A 12408-nucleotide genomic window follows, 5' to 3' on the forward strand; every position below is an offset into this window, starting at 1 on the left:
TGCAAAACATTGTGTGTCAAGGTACACCACCGGCTGAAAAAACCTTCATGCGTGTGGAATTTTGCACCTCATGGTGCTCTTGACAGAGGTTTCTGTTGTCATCCTGGATGTAGCTGCTTTGAGTCTTTGATTGCTTTGAATACCTTGGACTGATCAGCCTCCTAATAATTTGAAGTCTTCCCATAGCTAAACCTGAAGTCTTGCAAAAAGTTAGGACTTCTTTTTTTAGTCCTATAAAATGGTATAAGTACACTTTCAGGTCATACTGTCTATCTTTGGAGTTTGTGGAGAGAGATTAAACTTCTGAAAGTTACTTTGATGCTTCCAAGAATTTCAGATTTTTGGCTTGAGAAATATGTTTTCTTGTGCCACGCTTCTATCTCTGAATTTGTAAACCCAAACAGTCCCAGTAACTAAGTAACAGCACAGCTGAATGTTTTCATGAAAACAACTTTGCTGCCTAGAGATGTGATTTACTACTTAAGTGTGTGTCTGTACATATATACAGAGGCAAAAAGTGATGATGACCTCATCTGAAACCAGCTCACAAGAGCAGTCTCAGTTTGTAGTCTCTAAGCCAAAGACAAATTTACTGTAAGCAGACAGAACTCCATTGACTTCAGTTGTAGTATCACCATTAATGTCAGTACTCACTCAATTGCTGAGGTAATTCTGTTTGTAGTGATCAATGCTTGAAATGTAAACCTAAAAGAAGAAATTTATTATCTTGCATCTTTCCTGGCATCTTTGCACAGAAAGGAAAGGAGGAGAAGCTAGTTAATATTCAGCAGTTAATATAACTGCTCTTAAACGAACTGAACGGCGCTTGGACCTTTACTTAGAATCAGTTGTAAGTGATGTCATATTGCAATTACTAGACACACACAATAGACCTGCCTATTTTCTGACTAATTAAAAAAAAGCATCTTCAAGTACTTTTATTTGGCAAAAGTTTCTCAGAATTTGTGGGTCATGTTCCTCTGTTTTGTTTAAACAAGATTGTGGGTCACAAGCAGAATATTCGGATAAATTCTAGTCATTTTTAGATGCTGCATATAGCCCTCATTTCATCTGTATTCATAATATTTAACATTTCTAAGTCTTACACTTGCATGCTTCCACTGAAACAGTTAATAGTCTTTACCAGAAGGAAAACTTTCTATTTGTGTAATATTTATTGATGTTAAACCCACATTATGTCAGCACAACAATCCAAAGTAATGATAATACATTTTTTTTATAAATACAAATAAAGGTGGCAAAATAATGCTAGTGAAGCTAAACAAAAAAGTAAATTAGCATGTCACAGTTGAGAAAAATTTGGCAAATGATATGACATACTTTTTCTATAATAGAGTCAGATTATTCCCAGATGACAGACTATGACGTTAATCTAGATTAACGATCCCCATAACTGGTCATATCCTGCACCAGAATAGTACTACCTTATGTGCTAAAGTTTATTAGTCACTAAAAACAAAACAAACTTTGTGTACTTACAAAGCAATACACATATAGCAGTAATGCAATATATGGTGTACACAATTACAAAATTAAAAAAAAAAACCCTAAGTACAGGACTTCTGAATAACTGAACTGAGATAAAAGATTTCAACACTTTTATTATAAATAATGAAAGATACCATATATGTGCTTCATATAAGGAATACAGTGTTTTCCTTTCATAGCAAAGTATCGTAGCTCGTACCATCAAATGCTCATTTTTCTTGTCAGGCCTAGTAATTTTCTTCCATCCCTCCCTCCCGTTCATCTGAAATTCATTTGGTTCCAATTTAAAACTACCTAGTCAGGTCTGACTTAGGTGGGGCTCCAGTCTGACATGGATTTGCCTTGCATTCTGAAAGTAGCCTTCAGGCTTTTCATCTACGGCGCACAGACTCTACCCATTAAAAGAGCTGTCAGTTGCCTACAGTTGGGAGAAGAAAAAAATAAAATCTACCAGAGATACGTGCTATGTTAAGAAGAAAAAAAAAAGGCGCAAATTTGATGTTGGTTTTGTCCATCTTCATTTTCTACTTCCTCAGATCTGCAAGCTTATCACCTGTGGTGTATACTTGTCATTTAAATTCATATTGCAGTCTCAACCCATTTTTCACTTACTATACATTTCTAAAATCCTCATACGCATTACACAAGCTTTAAACAGTCGAACGTCCCATACATGCACTCCCTAGTTTTCAGCTCACCTCAGAATTTCAGATTCTTGAATGGGAGTATTACGAGGTTACAGACGGTCTTCAGGAAATCCATAGAGAGTTTCAACCTCTTGCCCTGTCCCCCACCCACCCCTTGCAGCAACCTCCTGCAGTGGTTCATGCTGTTGGCATTTTTTTCCCATCTAGTTACCAATATTCATAGTCTGGAGCAGACTGTTATTACACATCAGCTCTTTGTCTTCATTATCTTGAAGAGGTTAAATTACTTATGCTTAAACTGTCTTTGCTGTATGTTTGTAAGTAAGCCTCCTCCTAGATGGCAAAAAGGAAAAATACAAAAGAATTTAAAATTACGGTGTTGATGTTGCTTTACAGAATTGTCCGTACTAACAGCATTTAAGGCAAGATATTTTTTTCCTTGTAGAATAGAAAGCAGTTTGCAGAGATACAGCATTTGCTTACGTTTCTCTTCCTTGTCCCTTCCTGTTTTAGTCTTACAATATTGCACTTGTTCGTTGTAGCTATCAGAATGCATTGCTGTTTTAGCACTATAGATAACCATACATTCTAATTTTCTTTGTGAGCTAATGGCCTCCAATAAAACATCTCGCACCGTTAAGATTGTGTAGCATCTACTGACTGCTTATGAAGGCATGTAGTGATAAATAGTGTTCTCTTCTGAAAAATCTGTCTCTCTGATGTGTTTTGGCCTTTATGAAAAGGGGTATTCGTAAGAGCTGAAGCAACTTAGGTATAAGGAACTGGTGAATGTGGTTTGTTGTGCAATGTGTACATTTCTATTAATCTATCTATTCTTCTAATTTGGTATAATGAATAAGGAATATATGGTTATTGTGTTTGTTGTTTATCTTTTGTACTTGAAGGTGTCTGCCTTTGCATAAAGTGACATAGGAGTATCATTGGTCAAGGCAATGGCTTTCAGTGTTTGTGCTTTGAAAGAAAATTATGGAAGCGGCAGCTGGATCTACAGATCATCGCTCTCTACCAAGCCAGATTGCATTGTCAGGTGGACTGGATTTGCTTCAGGCTGGAAAGCTGCTTTGATGTCTAGTCCTTGGTCACAAAGTGCAGCGTATCGGCTGGCTGAGGGCCGCACCTTCTTTGGCTTGGTTGTCTGAGGTGGTTGTTGCCACTGAGCTATAGATGAAAAAGCAAAGTGCAAATGTTAGCCATCTTCAGCTGTGCAACAAAGTGTAACAGATGCACAATCGACCCTTCGTAAAGGAGATACTAATTTCTGAGCAGCAGAAAACCATTCTACCAAAGGTAAGTTTGTTTCATTTCTTGCTCTTTTTTTTTTAATCTCATCATCTAGTTTCACCTTCAAATGTGGTAAGTAAAAACAATGGTGTCTGTGTTTGTTACTTTGCCTTTTTGGCATTGCTTTCTACCTTTCCTTGTGTCACTAGAGAAGGGTAACAGCAAGGGGTTTGTTTCTGTGCACTAATATTACAGTGACAGGCCTGTTCGAGGGCTGTTTGTTGTATATAAAAGGAAATCATCTGGTTGCCCATTGCCAGCCCTTGTATGCTGAAGAATGCTGAGCCAAGTCTCTCACAAGTCCCACTACCACTACCACCTCAGAAACCATCCTTTACCATTCCAATCTCTCCCCTTCCCCCCCTCCCTACCTCCCTTAATTCTTGTTGTGAGAAGACTGGTAAGAGATTTTGATTTAAGAAAACATTCACTATGTCAGGGGCTGCGTTGGAACAAACTGAGTAAGTAAGCAGAAAGCCATCAAAACATCTACTACACTTCTGGTAGCTGTCACAGGTGTATTACAGAGTAATGTACAAAAGAATACAAAAGGTTAGGAAGTGCCAGCAGAGCAATAGTAATAATGATCCACAAAAATAATGTAATCATGCCGTTATCTGTTGTTAATTAGCTATATTTAATATACTAAGCAAAAACAGAAAGCATGCATGCTTGTTTTGCTTTAGGTATCTGAAAGATGGCGAAATGTACTTTGACAGAGCATTTGTTGTCTTGATGTGGATTGTTATTATTGAGGACAAACTCTAAACAAAAGAAAGAGAGACCAATGTAAACCATTCTGTGAAGAAACTGAAACTTAGGGAACTGTTGCTTTTGGGGGGATTAAGGTGATCGTGAAAACTGAAGTCACTTACTATAAACATCCAGCCTGGCAGTGCAAGACACAATCCCAGCCTCATTCTTCGCTGAAACGGTATACCAACCAGCATCCTCTTTTGTAGCTCCCTGAATAAGCAGGCAAATGTAGCCGTAGTTATCCTGGTGCATGCTAAACAAAAGAAAAGTAGAAAATTACTATTGAAATTGCAAACCAGCATAGGCTATTTTTAAATGTAAACAGACCCAATCCTAGTTACAGGATTACCAACAGTTAGATTAGTTGTAGTCCACTTTTAATTAATATGGAACTTCCTCTGAAATTAGCAAGTGGAAAATAAAACCTTGAGTATGCTTGACACTTTGGCAGTTTAATACCCTGTATCAAAAATGAAGAAGCAAAAATGCATAAAGTAACTTCTCTTTCACAATTACAGATTAAGACATCTGGAAATCTGATTTAAGTAGTAGGGACGCCAGACCTTACCAGACTTTTTGGGGAAAGGATAAAAAACTTGAGGAACAAGGTACTGAAATACTCTTAGTTACTTAGAAGGACAGCAATAATTTATTACAGTGTCATATCAGTAACGAGTTCCTTTTCTCGCAATATGTCATGAGTTTGCTTTTAAACGTGTACAAAATGTTATCAAATATTGAGGACAAGTTTATCGATCTTAGAATATTAAAAAAATTGAATCTTAGTTGCTTAACTACACAGCAGAGTTACGAATCAGGGTTTCTGCTGAGAAGCAGATAGCTTTACTTAGGAGCCTAGGTTTTCACCAGTAAATTTCTATAAGTCTTAGTTCCAGAAGAGAAAATCTACTTCTCCACATGCTTAAAGTGCAAAGATAGTAGTTTAAGTCCAAGGCTGGAAGACAGAACTAACATGTTAATTCTGGCTCGGCCACCAGGCTGGCTGCAAGTTTGAGTAAATATCATAAATTATTACAATAACTAGTTAATATTTATGAGCTGCTATTCTCACACAAAGCATTCTTAAGACCTTCTGGGTTTTCATTTGTGTTACACGATAAATAGTCATTGAAGTTATAGATGCGGAGATTATTCCAAGTCAGTCTAACCTCACTCGGTCAGTGTTGTATGTGAGTGACTCGTTCTCTTTCTTCCAAAATATCTGAGGAGATGGCTCCCCGGAGATTCGACACTCCAGTCGCACTGGGAATCCCTCAGTCACACCTGTGTTTTGTAGCTTCTCTATAAACACAGGTGCTTTGTGTACTTCCTTAGCTGTGAAAATAAAGATTGCAGTCATGTTGACACAGTCTATGAAAAGGTAGCCTTTCTTTCAGCAATATGCTAAAAACCAATAATGAAAAATCTAAGTGGAAGGAAACTTAAGTGTTGTCTTCGTTAATCACAAAGTCCAATCCTGGTTCATCTGAAGAAAACCATCACATCAGTATTTTAATAGGGAAATAACTCAGCACTAATAGAGCCGAGTGGTTTCCCCCCACCTCCCCGAAAGAATTGAAATGTGGAGCATGAAGACACGATAAACTGGCTACACAGTGCTTATTAAACAGTGCTCCTTCATACTCCATAAAAAGGCGGGCTTTTAATTATAGAAGGAACTGCTCTACCAGGAGGCTGGAATGGCATTAGTCTAATATGCTGTGAAACACAGAAATCGTGTCATACTAGCTACCCAGCGGTAGATCTGGGTCTGCACAAATTGCCATTAAATACCCCATTCCAGTAAATAGTCTGGTTTGTGGCCTCAACTGTGGCAACAGCCCTCTGCTCTTAACTGTGCGCACAGAGGTTACTTGCCAGTCAACTTATGCCACAACATAACATAAATGTATCACCTATAGCTATACTACAGTTCTGTTACTGCCAGGTTTCCTTTTCTTACCCCCCACCCCTCAACCATCTCCTTTTTCATGTTATCCTTACAGTGCTCGGTGTGGAAGCTTAGCATGAAGATGTTACCTGCAACGATGAGCTCCAGGCTGAATGTATTTTCACCAGCTCGATTGCTGGCAATACACGTATAGATTCCAGCATCTCTGGCTGTGACTGGTTCTATGATCAAGGAGTGCACACCATTCTCACGCACCAACATTTTGTGAGAACTATCAGGACGAATTGGTCTTCCATTAAGTTGCCAGCTTAAATCCGGAGTCGGTAATCCACTAACCTTAAGTGTAAACAGAATAATGGGAAATGGTCTTGGCCGTATGAAACATGGAGGAGTCCTGACTTGTTACTTCAGATAAATTTGGGTTTGTTTGCTACTGCAGGTGTACCACAAGATTTAAAGATCTAATTCTGTCCTGAATTACACATTGACTCAGTTCTACTCATTTACTTACTTTCTGGCCAGCTCCCTGAATTCCATGATGTCTTATGGGCGTGACTGAAAAAAGATCAATGTTTAGATATGCTAGAAGCTAAATAATAATACATTGCAAAACAAAAGGCAGGGTGACACCTTTTTTCTCTTTTTATTGTTTGCTCTTCACGTGGAATGAGAAAGTACTCCTTTCTAGATTAAATTCTTGTGGAAAACTTGCAGACAAAAAGATGTTAGCTGACTAACTATTGAACTCTAAGTTCCGTTCCACTTGGGCGTAACGTAGTGACAGCACCGCCTGCACTAGTTAATGCTTGGTCTGTGTGAACAAGTCTTGTAGTTTTGAAAGCTGTGCCGTTTGCTGTGGGTACTGCTTGAAAACAAACAGCTTCTCCCAAATATATCAGCATAAAGTAAACAGAAGTCATCCAAGCCTTAATTAATTCTGTTAGGCAAAGTCATAAATCAAGATCATATTGTTTGAAACTTTAATGGGGGATTGAAACTCAAATAGTAAAAGGACTTAAAATGGAGAAGCACACTGTCTTTATAGTGCGTGCTTCTTCCCCCCACACCCCAGCATAGCTGAATTCTAAAAATCAGTTTACTCTGAGCTGTAGGATTTGCCGGAAGCACTTTCATTGGAGGGGAGGCAAACATACATTGTCAACTGGCTCATAAGCAGTGAGATTAGTTAACTTATTGACAGTCACTGAAACTGCCAATAGGTAAAATAGCTTTAAAAAGAAACTAACTTGATTTTTGAGTCACCTAATGTTACAGAAAGGTCGCCACTGTCCTTTACGTGATACTTGCCTTGCAGTCCATTCTGCATAGTTTTCCTTCTTGAACAGTCAGGTCTCCAGGAGCCTGCAGAAAATGAGGCCGGAAGAATCGTTCCTGAATTGGTTCATTTTCATCACCACTGTCCCTCGATCGAGATCGTGGTCTTAAAATAACATGAAATAAAGGTAAATTATTTTTTTTTTCTCTGCTAAATCAGAAGAACCAAAATCACTTATAAGACTGCTTTGAATTTTAAATCACTTCTTTGACCTATACCATAATCACTCCATATTTACACACATACACTGGTAGCATTTGGCTCAGACTTAGTTAATTATGACACTGATTAATTACTTTCATGTAATTCACATTGTGGCAAAATATGATCTAGAAAACAATCTTGCTACAGAATAATTGCTTGTAATAATCATTTATTTATACATGAGAGTATTTTTGTTTAGAGTTAGTCTTTAAATCACTGAAATACAAATAAAATAAGTCGGTAGGCCTTAGCATATAGCTTCAGTTCCCCATTTCTAGCGTCCTGTGTATTTAATCCCTTCGCTGTGGCTGATTACACCAGGAAGTGCACGTACTGTTTGTTAATTATGTTTACCTTTCAGAAAATAACAGCAGCTTAACGCTAACTCATCTCAGCTGAGAAGAGACTTTTCACATCAGACTTATTTTTCATCTTCTCTTGTTCTGCACTGCTGAAGCCCATGCAGAAAATTCTGTGGATTGAAGTGCTGTGGATATTTATTCCTCCTTTAACAGGTTTCTGTTTGAGATATTCTTGAGCATTTTAAAAGCCACCAAATTGTGGTATCAAAACAATGAGAATTTCATTTGTGAGCGATAGGAAGAAAAAGTTTGGTGGTTAAATTGTTCTTCATAAAGGTACTGTAAAAAGTTTAATAAAAAATAAAAAGAAGGAAAAGTAACTCTTGTCCGCAGAAAACAGTATCAATCACCTTAAGCTTCCATGATATTTTCAGCATTGGCTATTCTTGCCTGTTAATTTAATCTATCAAATCTTTTTCTAAGTGGTTCCTTGTTTAACTGGATTTTTTTTCCAGTTGAAATTAGCATTATTCCATTTCTGTGACTTAGTAATCAAAGAAACTTGTAACTGAAACAAAATTTTAGATCAGTTTTTGTCCTTGCCTGATCAGCTCCAATGGATTCCATTCTGGAGCCAACTGCTGCCTACAGTACCATCCTGCTGCAATGAAGAGGAGCTATTCAAATATCCTCCCAGATAGCTTTTATCAATGACACTTTACAGTGAAATTCTCTTTTCTGAATTCCATTTGCTGTTAACTTTTGCCAGTGTTTCTGTTTTGGCCACTGTCTGCAGTATACATGCTGCAGCATACATGGCTATACTGCATTTTCTGCTGCCCAGGGGCATTTCTTTAGGTTAAAATAATTCATAACAACAACAAAAAAAAGCTTAAAAGTCCCAACAGTTACATTTGGAAAACAAGATGCTGTACTACTGTATGGAAGATAAACACTCTAGCTGCACATGCTGTTGCGCTGAGGTTAAGTTTAATTAGACTTGCTTGAATTTGGTTTATTTTGTCCTCTGTTGTTGTCTTTCTCTGTTACTGCTGTTTGAATTCTGACCACTCATCACTTCTGCTATAGTATTATCTGCCATAAATAGATAAATTTTGACTTTTCAATGATCATCGCAGGCTTCCCATAGCTATAACTAAAGGCAAATGTGTGTGTGTGGGGGGGAAATCTAGCCCATACTGTTTATTAATGTAGGAATGGATACTGAAATGGGGAACACAGACTGACATCTGTGCACATGCTAAGAGCTTACGTAACTCTTCAGGTGCCTCAGTCCAGGTCTGAAGCACCAAAGTTTTTTTGCCACTTGAACATGCCTAAAGCTACCTCAGTAGCTCCTGCTTTAAGCAACAGCTCATAAGCAACACCAAGCTCTAGCTGGCGAGTTCCTAACCATTTTGCAGACATACGTGCCTCGTATGCATGCAGCTGGGGTGGAAGATGGATGGTAATAAAGAAAAACTGTACTCATATCTTCTAATAATTAGTTCTGCAAGACCAACGAGAAATGATGGTATCTGGTCAAGTGAGTGCTACACAGTGCAAGCAACCCATGCAAAATCTGGCTCTCTAGTATTTAAATGCATCCTGTTTAGATGCATAAAAAGGCAGCAGTGGTCAATACTGGGGGAAAAAAATTACACCAAATGAAGTGGAAAACAAAAAAATTAGGAGTTTGTGACCACAGATTTTTTTTCTGATAGTATGTTCTTGAATCGTGAAAACTAAGTTTTCAAATTACACATTTGAAAGGAAACCTAAATCAGCATGCTGTTCAGTCTAGAGTCAGAAATAAATAATGCATTTCTTTTTACCTCTTTGTAAATTTACCTCTAAAATCACAGGCTACTTTTAAGCCTTTACCTTGAGAGGTGAAACTAGGGTTATTTTAATTCTAAAACATTTTGTGGTTTTAAAGAAATAATGAAATGAGTAGAGCCAAGTACTTCAGATGTCTAGGAACGACAAATTGCAATAGACTGGAATACCCTTGGCTTAGTTGTGGGTTCTTTAGTGTTGCGATGTGGGCATCAAATTGCAAAGATTAGTTTCAGCAATACTGACATCATGTCCTAAATGTGTCCAGGGGAGACTCCGTGGGCTGGTGTGGCGTAGTGCACTAGGAATTTCAGCAACCAAGAAGCTGGGGAAGACTTTATGACTGACCATATGATAATGATCACTAATTTGGGATCAAGGAGATTAAGCTCAAATTAATCCTCTAATTGAGAGCTGGGGCAATAGGAATATTTCTTTTTAAAATCTTCCTTAAATCTCAGGCATTTTAAGATGATTTATTTGGGGCTCTGGCTGCAGTGCACCACAAGTCAGCTTAGGGGCTACAGTGTTGAGCACCACGTCATCTAAGGGATTGAGCCCAAGCTTTGTACACATCAGACAGTTCAAAAGCTTGCCCCCTCCCTGCAAAGTAATGCTAAGAAGGTAATGTTTGCAAGCTAAGCAAATTTCAGAAAAATACATTAAAAATGAAATAACAACTACAAAGAGTGTTTTAAAATGTCTGTGACGTAGTGAAGATGACAGAAAACAGAGTTCTGCCAGAAACACATTGTGAAAGAGATTAAAAAGACTTCGGGGAAAAAGCCTGTCAACAGAGTAACAAGTCATAAAGTTCATTAAGCTAATAATTACACTTGCTAAAAAAAGCCCCAAAACTTTTGTTGCTCTCAAGCAGAAAAGCTTATAGAAATAGTACTGTAATGCCACAGGAGTGTTACTTATCAGAAGTATATGGCAATATATGTGACACATATTATAGTATATGGGGGAGCACAATATTGTGGTATGTTACATTAGAAAAGCCAGTGGTGGGAGTCTGTCTTAGGAAGGTTTTACATGCTCAAATTTCATCAGTCTCGGGGAGAAGTGGATGACGGGAGTAGTGGGAAATGTCACTAAACAGAAATAGTGTTGTGCTGAATGCTTAGCAGAAGCAGACATTCCGTCAGTAAACATATCAGGATGAGCCCTTCACGAATGGTAATTTTACAGGAAATAAGAATTCCCAATAATTGCCCTAATCTTAATGAAACTGCTAGATGGAAATCTCTTATTTATAATTAATTACTCTACTGGACACCCAACCAAAACAATACTGGCTGCCTGAGTGCTTGTCTCAATTACAAAATAAAATATGAGCTGTAAGCAGCCTCAGACTTCGATTGCATTTGGAGAGATTGAAAAATGAGCCTCCCCCACTATTACTCAAGGGTTCTGCCCGTCGCGGACACCCCCACATTTTCCCCTTCAGAAAGACGCAGAAGCGTCAGCTGCTCACTGCTCTCTTGCCCGTACCCACCTTCCTTTCTGCCCTCCCCGGTTTTAAAGATGTTTCCCCTTTCTCACCCTGTGTGCACGGACTAATTCAGCTGAAACCTGACTCCTCATGGCAGCTTTTCCCTTCAGGGATTAACACAGACTTTTCATTTCTACCCATTATTTGCAGGTGTCAAGTGCCTTATTTACTGTATGCCTAAGGGATGCAGCTTTGTGGGGCTGTGCTCACACTGCGGTGATAGCAGGATATTCCCCTCCATAAGCAGCCTGAGCCTCGGGTTTAACAGGCCCAAACATGAAGCGTCAGAGGGGGAGTTGGTAGGACGCCTCAGTGAGAGACGCTGGGAAATGCTTTCAGGACTGCAGGAAGCCCAGTTTGTTCCCTGAGGAATAAGACTGCTAAGATCTTTTAAACAACCCACCTCACTTCCTAATACTTTCTAGTTATCAGAGGGGGGAAGAGAGCCTGTTTGGCATGCGGCAGTTCTACAGTACGTACTACTGCTAATTGTTACAGGAATCATTTCTTTATTGCACATTGACTATGTAATTACATCTATTCTATGTATTATGGTTGGGCAATATTGAGATTCTACGGCCCTTGTGACCATTAAGCAAAATGTGCCTCATCACAGCAGAAACCACATCCGGGGCCCTCGTACTCCCTTGAAAGCAGTTTTGTTTGGGTAACCAAAATGAATTTTTTTGTATTGTCTAAAGCTGTCTAAGCTGTGCTCAATAGCCTCATAGATGCTTTGGTAATGAAAAAAGAAAGTATTTGAAGGGAAAATTCCCTTATATGGTCCAAAAACATAAACCAAAGCTTCGTATGTGAATAATTGTAAACTCACCAAAGATAAGTTTAATACTTTATTTCTGACTCATAATTCCTTATAAGAACCTGAACTGAAATCACTGGAATACTAAAATATTTCTAATGTCAATCTAATAAGCTGCTTTGGCATGCAGTTATTTCTGCTGTTTCTTTAACTGAATACTTATTAAAAGCTGCAGAAAGTGCAGGTTCCTGGTAGAATCCTAGCCAGGTGAGATGTTTTAAAAAAACGTAAGTGGCAAGGTCCTTCCCAACAGCTGATAGTGTGATTTGAGATGAGGAGTAAT

The 12408-nt window shown here is 38.4% G+C and overlaps 1 protein-coding gene across 5 annotated transcripts in view; it reads right to left on the reverse strand.

Moving 5' to 3' along the window:
- Positions 1 to 1604: 1604 nt before the first annotated feature.
- The window catches only part of PALLD (palladin, cytoskeletal associated protein), a 202033-nt gene continuing 191229 nt past the window's right edge, over positions 1605 to 12408 (reverse strand). For all 5 annotated transcript variants that reach the window (XM_072863183.1, XM_072863185.1, XM_072863184.1 and 2 more), the window contains 5 exons: positions 7435 to 7567; positions 6255 to 6462; positions 5384 to 5549; positions 4334 to 4467; positions 1605 to 3335 (listed from right to left, as the gene is read on the reverse strand). In XM_072863183.1, coding sequence (XP_072719284.1) covers positions 3163 to 3335; positions 4334 to 4467; positions 5384 to 5549; positions 6255 to 6462; positions 7435 to 7567 — 814 coding nt within the window. In that variant the 3' untranslated portion in view covers positions 1605 to 3162. The remainder of the gene's footprint in view (positions 3336 to 4333; positions 4468 to 5383; positions 5550 to 6254; positions 6463 to 7434; positions 7568 to 12408) is intronic.

The sequence above is a fragment of the Ciconia boyciana genome, chromosome 5, assembly GCF_034638445.1.
Source record: "Ciconia boyciana chromosome 5, ASM3463844v1, whole genome shotgun sequence".
Lineage (NCBI taxonomy): Eukaryota > Metazoa > Chordata > Aves > Ciconiiformes > Ciconiidae > Ciconia > Ciconia boyciana.